We start from the raw sequence: 12,370 nt of genomic DNA, 5'->3' as shown, positions 1-12,370 counted from the left end.
AATAACTGTGCCGTCAGCAGACAGGCATCCACAACTCCGTGTTGTTGAAGCTCACTGTAGCTGAGAAACGTTGTGAAGTATTGCTCCCAGAGAACCTTGAACGCTATTAATTACTGCCTCGTCAAAAGCAGAAAAAAAGCGGTCAAGATTGCAAGCTTGCTATACCGTGGCAGCGCATATGTAGACCATATGGGCCTCTAACTGAATAATATGCATAAAGCTATGGCGATGAGGTCATAGTCGGAGATACAATTGGTACAGGCTGTTTGAGAGATACCAGGTTTGACGGGAGATGATAGATTTTTCACCGTGATTCTCCACAGATTGACTATGAAGTCATCAGGGAGGAGGTAAAGGAGATGGGGAAGCAGGCTTCTCGCTTGAAGGAGCTGTGCCCCGAGAGAGTGCGCATACTCGCGGCGAAGATCCAGGCTACGCTGCAGGCCTGGAACGAGCTGGGGAAGAGTGTGACGGAGAACAAATCCCGCCTGCAGGAGTTTGCGCAGCTCCAGGACTTCTTCAGGAGCTACCTCGCCATGATGTAAGCAGGACGTGAGGATGTCGTGACCCTCCTCTGGGCCTGAAGTTCTTTCGTAATCCACTTTGTGAGAACATCTGCGTATTACAATGTCTTTGAAGAACAGAACAGGATGTTCTTCTTGTCAAGTGCAGGGGTCAGGGGAAGTGTATAATTTAAGATGTGCTGGGGAGGCCAGAGAGAGTCCTCCTGGGCCGAGTGTGACAGAGCGATGAGTGTGTGTCCTATCAGGGAGAGTCTGTTCATTCTCACGGTTTCTGAGTGTATGGTTTCTCTCACAACCCTCTTCTCCCCGCTCCTCTGAACAGCTCATGGACAGAAGACACCAGGTCGTGCATCTTCTCAGATACCGCCTTGCGTCTTGGGAGAGATGGACAGAAGCCGCTGGCTGCGGAGCTGGACATGCAAATTGAACAAAAGTTTGAGGAGTTTGATGAGCTGGCGGCCACAGGGAGGAATCTTTTAGACAAAGAACACCACCTCACACAGATGGTGAGCAGGGACACACACTTCAGACTCACTGCGATCATTTGATATATCATTGTTTATATTGTATCCACATTTACAAACCCTGAGTCATGTTTTGTAGGTACGAGAGCGCATGGAGGAGCTGAGGAGTATGCTCGGGTGGATCTTGGTGCACTGGAGGGCTCAGAAGCAACAGTGGCTTCACAAGACCAGCAGACAGGAGCCTTCACAGGATAACATTTATTGTGAGGCGACCATGTGTCCTCCATTAACAGAGGTAAACGAGCAAAGGGCCATTTCCTGTCTGGTCACTGTCATATTTCACACATAAAGCTGACTGCACCACCACTGCGGATCACTAAAACTTCATTTTAGGGGTTTAAGAGAAACATTTCTTTGATTTTAAATTATTCAAAACAACTTATAATGTAGCCTAAATTAATACTGCAGTATTAGTAACAGAGGACATGCATACTAGGACATCCACACAAACATACAGCAATAAATATCACATAATCTTTCAAATCCAAGGCTGAGAGATTGATTGGCTGTGGATGAAGAGTGAGGAAAACAATCGCAGTATCACGACGAACATGTATATTCCTTGATGTATGTTACCAATGTGAGCATCTGTTATTTTTTCTTTTCCATCCCACGTAGAGTTCATCTCCTGAGTCCGAGGTCTTCTACTCTCATCAGTCCCAAGTTGCCAGCCCTTGTGACGACACGACAATGGCAGCAAGAGATAGCCAGCCCTCCTCCCTGCTGCTCAAACACACCGAGCAGCTCGAGGAGAAGCAGTACGAGGACGGGTATGAGGTCATGAACAGTATCGGACAGCAGGGAGACTCTCCCAAGGCCAACATCGTGGTGCTCAAAGAGAGCAGCAGCCCTCCTGTGGGAGGCACGGTCAGCCTCATCCTTAGCTTTGGTAACACGGGGGACAGCCAGGTTCAGGTGCTGGACCTGCCTGCTGGGACGGATGAGGTAGAGGTGGAGCCCTCTGAGCCCGTTCACAGGGTGAGAAACACTCTCAGCACTTCACAGGAGAAGTCACTACACATTTCTACTACTGGCTGCACACATCTCTTCCCTGAACGCACTGAAACAAATGATATTTGTTGCTGTTCCTGAAGGCTGATGCAATGACATTCATTCTCTGTAACGACACGGCATGGGATCTCCCTCCTGGACTGTCCTGCTGTTCATTCCTCTCTCTCTCTCTCTTTCTCTCTCTCTCCTTTGGCCTTCACATCTTCCTTTTTTCCCCGTTTTCTCCCTCAGCCCATTGTGCCTCAATCTTCTGCCTGTAAAAACTTTTGGAGGCGCTGCCAGGGGCTTTTGGAAAATACTTTGGGTAGTTTAAAGCGAAAGAGAAAGATTTATCGGCAGAGTACAAATGAGGTAAATTGCGCAGTGTGAACTGGCATGGCATGCTGCGTCCGGAGGTGTCCTGGGGCTGCATGCTGTGTGTAGCTGTGTTCTGGGGGCAGCATGCTCTACTAACCCGTTACAAGGTACAACCAGTCGGCAGCTTCCCTGTCTTCTCTGTAAATCAGGCATATAGGTTAAAAAAAAAAAAAAAAAAAAAAAAAAAATTATGCCAAAGTGCTGACTCTATCTCCAAAGTCGTGGCTAGAAAATGTACAGTTGAACGTGAAAAAAGTGATAAAAGACAATTAACCATTTTACTGTTGAAACTCACACTGTCCCACTTAACTTCAGTCGTGAAATCAAATCCAAAACAAAAGAAAAACTACATGAAAAATGACAAAGCTGAATTTTCTAAAGAAAGAAGTACATTCTGACATCATGTTTAATGGGATGTGAAAAGAAAGGTGCTAATTTTACAATCCATTTATATATATACATATATATAAATATATATATCCATATATATATATATATATATATATATATATATAAATGTAATGAATTAAATGCAGTAACACCTCTAATCTCCAATATGTGAACAAAAATAAGAGATTAAAAATAAGAAATACATCATCTTCAAGTGGATTTTTTTATTGATTAATTTTATGGAAATGAAGGTTGATGTCAAACTGTATTTTAGGGAACTTTATTTTCAAAAAGCATTATTTAGCATCATATTTAAAGGAGCCACGTAACCTGTTGTACATTCCGGATTTGAAATTAAGAGGAGTGATCGAAGGACTGAAAACAAACGTGTATATTTTGGATTCGCTGGAGTGAATGTGAATCTGTATTTACAATAATCTGCCAGCGGTTATTTTCTCTTCTCAGTTTGTCTTATGTAAACTCAGATGAACGGTGGAAGTTCCCACCAGAAATCCAGACAATGAATCAGTGTGCTCACAACCTTACTTTTCTCTGACATAATAACTTTTCTTTGGACGTCAGCGTGTTAAATGAGGCAGGATTTAAAACTGGAGAGCTCTGATGACAGAGACAGAATGAGGTTGATGAGTAAGAAAAGCACAAGCAGTCGTCTCCCTGCTGTGAATGTTGACAGAAGCCCTCTTTTCTCTGTCTGTCGCTTCAACCACGAGCCTGATGTAAAGCTGGTCTTGTTTGGCTCTCTGCGGCTGTGCCACAATTGTGTGAAATAAGTGACCTCACCCTCGCTTCCTTCGAAAGCTGTGCTCCAAAATGGCTCCCAGCAGGGGTGCCAGCAGAGGTGCAGTCATTAGACAGAGAACTGGTGCTGAACTTTCAAGAAAGGCCCCCAGACTGCACACCATGATTTATAGTCTGGGGCTTCCACAGAAACAAGAGATTAGTCACAGAGTTGAAAGGTCAAGACATTACAGCTGCGTATGACGGCATGTGCAGCCACATGTGATTTTGATTAAGTCCTGTATGTGTGCAAATGCAATCACGTCCATGTTCTTTTGTCCTTTCATCTAATTTTTTTTTTTTTTTCTCCTGATTTTATATACATTGCATTGTTGCGTGAGGCTCATACATTCCTGAATTCATGGTTTTCTTGGATGTGTGTCTAATGTCATTTTTCATCCGTAACACATAAAACAGCTCTTGTCCTCACAGAGGGGCTGCGAGGCTCCAGCCTGCAGCGCGCATGAGTCCCTCTGGGGTTAACCAATCGCTTCGGCGAAACGAGCACTCGCACACAAGCCTAATATCTTTCTCTCTCTTTTCATAGGTAAGTACCTACTTGCATGTGAAGGATAACAACCTGGCTGCGGCCCCTGTGTATGAGAGTATCACCCTGCCCCGCCAAAAGAGCCGCTCTGCAGCCTCAGCCTCCCCTACGTTCCTGCCATCCTCCTCCTCGCTGTCTCCCTCGCCGGCCGCACTGCAGACCGCCAACGTCACCTTCCACCCTTTGACGGGGAGCTGCAGCAGCTCCATCTTCAGCAGCCTGAAGAGGATGGGCAAGAAAAGGAAGAGGAAGAGAGACGCTCGCAGACACACTATCCAAAAAATCATGGGAGTGGAGGAGCAAGCTGATGGGATGCCTCCTTACGCCTGCGACGCAATCACATACGACACGCATACGTGGCCGCTGAAGGAGGCTCGGAGGAAGAAGAGTGCGCCGAAGAGTCGGGATGGTGTGGAAGCTCTCGCCTACATGCAGAATCCCCTCCTGAAGGACATCGACACAGAGTGTTTGGGCGAGTACAGCATCAATCCGTATGCTGTGTCAGCAGGTCCGACCATTTCGCACCCAGCAGGTCAGGTGAGAAGCCACTGCAGGTTCCTCTCTCTGGGCTCCGTGCTGAGCTTTGATCTTCCTAAGGACATGACCCTCATCCCCAGCATTCAGGACATCATTACCATCGCGCCTCCAGAGTCCAAAAAGGGAGGAGGAGGAGGAGCAGGAGGAGGAGGAGGAGGCGGCGGCACGGATCCGGACGCCCACTCCCAGAGACACACAGCCCTGAGCTCTTTCCGACAGACTCGACCTGCCGTCACACACAGTTCACCTGAAAGCAGCTTTTCTGAAACACGGACGCCGACAACGAAAGATGTGCCTGATGTGGACAAGAGTGTCCGACCTCCACCTCCTCCTTCCCTGGAGGAAGATGAGGATCAGACTGTACCATGTAATGACTTATCTAAAAGCCAGTTCAGTCTGCGTGAGGACGCAGAGCAGGAGTGGGACAAAATGCTATCAGAGATTAAAACAGCTGAACGCGACGTGGTCAGCCGGACTTCACAGCTGCCGATATACGTGAACCAAGCTGCCACTTCCACCACAGCTGCACACAAACACCAGTGCCCCAGCGTCCATACGCTCATCCGAGACCTGAATGGACACAAGTACCATAAAAGCGGAAGACCCCGGAGTGTGCATGAAGACTGTCCTGGACTTCAGTCCTGCCAAGCTTCTCACATGAGAGTGAATCTGAAGTCCACAGTGAGCGTGAGCGTTCGACAGGATTCCGTGGACTCTGGCATCTCCACCTCCAGCAGCGTCAAGCTCTGCACTGATGCTCCATGTTCAGAGAACGTGTGGCCCAAGGCAGTCGTGGGGAAGCTCGTATCTCTGGAGGTAGGAGGTTTAGACTGCACTAAAACCAGAGAGAGCGGTGTAGCATCCTCAGGTCCATCTCCAGACTCAACAGGGTTAGAAACGGAGCAGGTCCTCCTCGACCACCAGCAGTTTGAGGAGGAGGAAGAAGAGCTGGAGGACATCTGGAACCAGACGACTAACTACAGGCAGAGCGTCTGCTCAGACATCATGTACCAGCCCAACCAGGAGGACTCCCTGTCCTCCGACCAAGCCGGAGAGCTGCTTCATCCTTCGCCTTCAGCTACGACCCCGGCTGTGCTCTACAGGAACCTGGTCACAGCCTCAGCACCCAACCTCCTCGTGGCCGAGTTCAAACTGCCCTCCCACATTCAGAGCATGCTGGGTTACGACAAGGAGCAGAGTCCCAAAGATCGTCTTCCTCCACTGGCTGTAGGAGACAGGAAGTCCTGGGCGGCTTTTCCTCACAGGGAAGCCAGCAAGACCTCTGTGACGGTGAACGAGACGGCGTCGGATCGAGTGACACTGCCGGACGTGGGGGACAATCAGAGATACATTTATCAATACAGAGAGGAAGAGGAGGAGGAGGAGGAAGTACAGGTGGGGGAGGAGGTGGACAAGCACACAGGTGGTTTGAAGGTGAGGTCAGAGTTTGATGTACTGTGATGTCACCTCCTATGGGACTGTATTGTAATTACAGAAAACATTTTCTTAATCATATCTGCTGCTGTGTAGTCGTACATGAGAATTGATTTACTTATTAAAAAATGTGCAACTGAAGGGTAGAAAATTGTCTTGGACCTTCTTGTAGTTCATTAAAACATTAAAATCACACACACACATGCACATACACACACACACACACACACACACGCACACACACACACACACACACACACACACACACACACACGATATAAAGTAGTCCATGGAATGGTCCAGAAATAGTCCCCATGGCAACTGATTTCCAGCAGCAAAGACACATATATCAAAGCCAAGGTGAATAAAACTAAAAAATAGAGTTTTAGAAGTAGTTTAGAAAATATATTTCACATAAACGTGACCCGGTAGAAAACTGCAGCTGTACATGTCCAGCTGGGTTGCTCTGATTTTGTCTCTGTTATCGATAATAAAGGCAGCACAACAACATGATTAACGTCTATATTTGTCATCAGTGGTGACTGTGTGGACTGTCCTCTTCCTGAACAGGACCAGTCAATGAGTCTCCTGTCCGTCCACATGGGTTTGGATGGAGACTGTCTGCAAAGAAAAGCCCCACAAAGCCTGGAGGACACGAAGAAGCCAGAAGAGCCGACGGCCGCTGGAGGGCGCTGTTTCACCCTGGTGAGGCTTCCTGCAATCTGTGCCGCTCTCTGCCTCTCTCCGTAAATATGGGCTGCTCAATGAGTTGTTCTTATTTTTTTCTTGACTGTTGTTATTCATTCATACCCATTCAGAGTGGAAAGCCTGAGCTGCAGTCTATGGAGGGCACTCTTGAGAGGAAGCACAAGCTGCAACTGGGAGGAAAGAAAGTAAGAAACCTCAAAGCCAGCACGGTCAGCAGATGGAAAGCCCGCAGTCAGCAGCACACACTCTTATCTTATTTTCACAGGCGGCCTCCAGAGGTTGGAACTCCTACCACGCTGTCCTATACAGACACACCTTGTGCTTCTACCAGGAGAGAAAGGATACACTGAGGGTAAGCACAAAAATATGTGACAAAAAGAACACTGGAAAAACAGAATGGATTAATAATTAAAGTAAATGGTATGTAGTCAGTGATTATCAATGTGTGCTGTGCTGCAGACTTCTGCATGTGGCCTGCCGCTGAACCTCACCGGAGCTGAGTGCGCACCTGCTCCGGAGTACACCAAAAAACCCAACTGCTTTAGATTACGGTAAGACTGCAGCAACCACTAAATCACAATGATGTCGTTCTATAGATTATACAGAATCGGAGGCAGTCGTAGGTGTATAGTCAGGTGTGTGTTCGACCTTCCTGGAGTTGTAATAGTTGTGTTTTCTGACCTTGAGGCTCCGAGACGGGTCTGAATATCTGCTGAATGCTTCCTCGCGCTTTATGATGAAGAAATGGATGATGAAAATACAAGCAAACACAGGTAAACATGATTATTTTAAAGCTCATTATCTATTCCAATAATGATTAAATTTTCCACTGCTGGGATTTATTCTTATGTATTTTATTTTTTTTTTAAAGGTCAAAGCGAGTCTGTGTCCTCAGTATCAAGTGTTCCTTTCGATGAGGACCTCCCCGTCTCCCTGTAAGATAGTGATCGAACACCTCCACTTCTATGCAATGCTTCCACTCTTTACAATAATTCTAGATGATAATCATTTCAAATTTTCCTCTGTCCCTTCAGAAAGTCCTCCTTCTGCTTTGGATGTCATGATCTACCCAGCTGCCACTGCTCCTCTCGTCATGACGTCACCCGCACGTTCCCCAGGCACAAACCACCGGGGGCCGCCGCCCAGACCAAAGAAATTATTGTCCTCACCAGAGAGTTCAGTCACTTGGAGAATTTGGATGAGTTGTCCACCGTCTCGTCATCAGACGCAGGCTGCTGTGGTAAGGACTTCTGCTGTGTACACAAAAGCTGTATTTACTTTTACCACTAGGGGGCACTGAGGCATTGTCTTACTGCATGTTAAATAACTGGAGGATCAAATGAGTTCACATAGACTATGTTACTACAGTAAATGTTTCATTTTTTTGTTGCTCAGCTCTTCTGCTTTTGTTTTCTTTGTCTTTCTCTAGATGATGATGATGTAGGCGGTTCAAAGCAGGCAATGACTCACAGACTCTCTGGAGGACTCAGAGACGACACCCCTTCCTCCCCCCACTCCCCTGTATTCAACAGTCAGGACTGGCTCAGCAGCAAGCGCCGCTCCCACTCCTTTACATCAGGTTAGTTGGCAGTTATTAACCTAAATTTAATAAAGTGAAATATTTTTGGTCTCTTAATGTTCTTTATTCTTTGTTTTCTCCCAGCGACCTACCAGAGGATCAAGCCCATGCTGCACAGCCCTGCAGGAAAAGGCTCCAACTACTGTGTGACTCTGGTGGTGGGAGACAAGTCGACAGACAGCACCTCAGTGAGCAGAAGCTCCGAGCCCCCGCTGCTGGCTTTAGCCAGGTGGCAGCCGGACACCCATCAGGACCCCGTTCCGAGAAGCTTCGCCAGCCTGCCGCGGCCCCGTAACAAGTCCGTCTTCAAAAAGTTCTTTGGGAAAAAGGACCTCTGAGTGGAGAGTTGTTTTGTTTTTTTTACTAAAAAAAGGGTTTTTAAATTAGTTTCTAATGTGCAGTGCACATATTAAGCAAAAAAACAAAACAAAAAAAAAAAAAACACTACTACTGACTATATTTATAACCAAAAGACCTACCACAGTTTTATTTTTGATGTGTTTTATATGATTCACTTCCTGGGCTCAAAAGTCCTGATAATAAGTCCTTTTTATGAGTGTTTATATTTCTTCTGTACTTTTCTTGGTCAAGCAAAAGGAACGATACTGTACGAGTGTGATTGATTGATGGAAGTCTTTTTTTTTTCTTCTTTTTTTTTTTAATCTTCTTGGGTTTCCAATCTTTGTATACACAAAACCTCCCTGCTCATTAACCACATCATGACGCTTGCAGTGCCGTTACAACATTACAGCTCCTTTGCTTCATGTGCACAGTGTGTGGTGCACCAAAACATTTTACTCAACCACAAATCAGCAGTTTGATACTGCTTGAGCTTGTTTGATATAAACAGTTTTTTTTTTAAATAGTAATGTAGCAAAGACTATTCATAATAAAAAAAAATTAAAAATACATTGCTTTGGCTTTGATGAAAGTTATTTATATTTCAAGACAAAAAGTGTGTTATCCAGGCTCTGCTGTCATCTCTGGAGGCTTTGAAGAGCAAAGGGATTAGATGAACAGAGAGATTAAAGGCCAAACTAGGCTAAGAACGTCTTCACATCATTAGTTTTATTTTTGCATATTAAAACCTGATACCATTCAGAGAAACCATTCAAAGTAATGCATAATCAACATTGCATTTGCACCGAGGAACCAGGCACTCTCTGCAGACGCGGCTGCATAATGAGTCCTGTGCACAGAGCATGGTCAAAATGCTGCTGTTTAGCGTTACAAAATATTCGGTGAATCCCTACAACATGTCTGACAAGATTAGTAACAGCACAGCGGGACAAGGCAAAATTTTGGGGAAAGTTTAGAATACATAAAAAATGACAAAGCTGAATTCTCTAAAGAAAATATGTGTGTGGATGCTTATTCTGAAAACTGCAGGTAAAAACAGATGAAAATATCCTAATATGTGAATGGTTTCCATGTGTGATGTTGAGCGGGAGCTGCAGCTGCAGCTAAAGCCAAAAGCATTTAAAACAGTTGAGGTGTAAATAATGAAAACATATGACATTTGAATTTGAAGTTCAAGCTCTGCAGACAGAATCATCGCTGTGTCTGTAAACACTGAAAGATGAACTGTTAGTTTAAGTGTCAGAGATGAACTAAGCTGAGCGGTCGCTGTGGGAGCAGTGAAAGCTGATGAAACTGAGCCAGCAGCTCTTCAGCAGCTCAGATGTTAAGATGATGGATGGAATAAATGCACCATGAACTGGTCACAGACAACCAGCGGTGGAAAATAACTAAGTAAATCTACTCAACTACTGTACTTAAGTGCTATTTTGAGGTACTTGAGTTGAGTATTTCCATTTGATGGTACTTTCTACATCCACTCCTCTACATTCACAAGGGAAATGGTGTACTTTCTACACCACGACATTTATTCAACAACTGTAGTTGCTTTTCGGATAAAGATTTAAAAATACAACACATTGTTGTTGAAGATGAAACCAGTGGTTTCCCACCTTTTTGGCCGAGGTTGTTTTACAAGAAGCAGTTTGTCGTCAGGGTCACATTTCAGATGTTGTTAACAGCTCCACCAAAGAGTGATTTTTCCCTCAAAACTTCTCGCATTGTTCCACAATGTTCAAACGATCCAACATTTTGACAAAATTCAAAGGTTAGAGAAAACGCAGGAAACTGATTTTTGTATCAGAACTTTCTTTTTTCCTCTTTCCTCTCTCAGTATTCATCTGACGACCCGTCAGATTTCTCTGCTGTCTCCGTTTATAAAACTAAACATAACGTGGTTCAAACTAGCTCCACCTGCAGCAGCTACAACAGTAACATGCTGCTGACACACTGATGCTTCATTATTAAAAATATAATGAGGTCATATATATCATAATATATCAATCAGAGGGACCAAACCAGAACTTTAACTTTAATACTCTCACTAAATTTTGCTGCCAATGCTTATGAACTTTTTTTTTTTTTAGTGCACTTTTACTTTTAATGGAGCATTTTTACTTTGCTGTAAAGAATACTTCTTTCGCTACTGCAGATAACAAACCTTCATATTGTTATATACCTGCAGATCTGCAACAGGACATGATTAAAGTGCACCTTTTGCCCATTAACCAACATAAGCACAATTTAGTAGAGAAGCACCATACTGTATGTTAGTGCCAGAATTCACAGTGTGGTCTTGGCATGTCCGTGTACATACACACATGAACACGGCAGCTACAGTAGCGTATGGAATGGAAAAAGCTCGAAAAGTTTGCGGTGCAAATTTGTCAAAAGCATCCAGCAGAGGCATTAATCATGGCAGGTCGGCAATCTGTGAATCATTATGGAGGCTCTGTGGAGCAGAAGGCTGCATGACTCAACCTCTCCCGGCACCGTAAAACACATTTGTTCAGTTTACATATGAGACCCATATAGGTGATGTTTACGTGCCACTGCAATAATCTATATGTTATTAGTGAAGTCTGTGCAAGACAATTTAATGATCTACAATAACATTCAGGATCGGATTGGTTGTCACACACACATATGGCACCTATTTCCATACTGCAGACAGTCTTTCCTTCCATAATGAACACATTTTTGTGCTTTTTTTTTTCTGCGCTCTGATTGAAATGACATCCACATCCTTTGTGGCCCTGAGGGACACTGCACCAGTCGATCGATTGATCGCCGCGCCCTCCGATCTTTGTGTCCTCTCTATGGCCTCTGACCTCCACATCAGCAGCAGCAGCTCCCACTGCTCCCCTCACAGCAGTGGGGGTTGTAACCCTCCCCTGCAGAGACAGTGATGCACTCATTCTGCTTGCGTGTCACCACACTCTGGAGGCTTTCTCTTCAGAGAGTGTGGGATCATACAGTATAGTAGTTGCAATGGATACTCTCAACCAGAAAACACACCCACGCCCTTCTCCACACTTTAGTTTGTTGCATTGCCTAATGTCTAACCACTAAAAACTGACCACATGGCGTATCATCCCGAAGGTGAGATAAAGTCCAAACTGTGTGTGGAGGCTACGTGACTCACAGGGGTTGCCACAGTTATTCAAAGAGATCCTGGAGATCACAAGGAACCATGAGTGTAATGTAACCGGAGGAGGATGTCCTCAGGCGGCGACCCCTCCCCTGCTGTTGATGGGAAATTCTCCTCCGGAAAGATGCATGACTCTTTACACATCACATTTTTCCACAGGGAATATATTGGTGGTTTCTCTTGAACATCTCAAGTGAGCCTTCAGATCCAAGCAGTATTTCAGGGAACAAACACATTACTCTTGTGTTATAAATAGTAAAAGAATAACTTTGTGTATTGTTGAGATCACAGCAAGAGTTTTTCTCTTTTAAATTTGTCTTTCAGTTTTCATCCTCAAAAGGTAAGCCTGCAGAGAGCTGCGCTGTAGTGGCTCGGACACAGGCTTTGAAACCCAACACTGTCTGCCTCCAGCATCCCGGGGAGCCCCATGAAAGTGATGTAATGGGAAGAGTG

At 45.1% G+C, this 12,370-nt stretch overlaps 1 protein-coding gene across 4 annotated transcripts in view; it reads left to right on the top strand.

The window, feature by feature from the left end:
• The window catches only part of LOC138195547 (uncharacterized), a 28,596-nt gene extending 19,278 nt beyond the window's left edge, over positions 1–9,318 (top strand). For 3 of the 4 annotated variants that reach the window (XM_069145061.1, XM_069145062.1, XM_069145060.1), the window contains exons 20-34: positions 324–541; positions 847–1,030; positions 1,128–1,283; positions 1,667–2,026; positions 2,291–2,410; positions 4,152–6,122; positions 6,693–6,827; positions 6,941–7,015; positions 7,096–7,182; positions 7,290–7,381; positions 7,518–7,603; positions 7,702–7,765; positions 7,865–8,070; positions 8,260–8,409; positions 8,494–9,318. In XM_069145061.1, coding sequence (XP_069001162.1) covers positions 324–541; positions 847–1,030; positions 1,128–1,283; positions 1,667–2,026; positions 2,291–2,410; positions 4,152–6,122; positions 6,693–6,827; positions 6,941–7,015; positions 7,096–7,182; positions 7,290–7,381; positions 7,518–7,603; positions 7,702–7,765; positions 7,865–8,070; positions 8,260–8,409; positions 8,494–8,747 — 4,158 coding nt within the window. In that variant the 3' untranslated portion in view covers positions 8,748–9,318. The remainder of the gene's footprint in view (positions 1–323; positions 542–846; positions 1,031–1,127; positions 1,284–1,666; positions 2,027–2,290; positions 2,411–4,151; positions 6,123–6,692; positions 6,828–6,940; positions 7,016–7,095; positions 7,183–7,289; positions 7,382–7,517; positions 7,604–7,701; positions 7,766–7,864; positions 8,071–8,259; positions 8,410–8,493) is intronic. The other variant, XM_069145063.1, reaches the window with a different exon arrangement.
• Positions 9,319–12,370: the final 3,052 nt, after the last annotated feature.

Source organism: Embiotoca jacksoni, unplaced genomic scaffold, assembly GCF_022577435.1.
Source record: "Embiotoca jacksoni isolate LCO1_2020_lvr unplaced genomic scaffold, fEmbJac1.0.p SCAF_12, whole genome shotgun sequence".
In the NCBI taxonomy this organism is placed as follows: domain Eukaryota; kingdom Metazoa; phylum Chordata; class Actinopteri; family Embiotocidae; genus Embiotoca; species Embiotoca jacksoni.
Note: the sequence above shows the minus strand (reverse complement) of the source record. Positions and strands in the feature narration are given on the sequence as shown.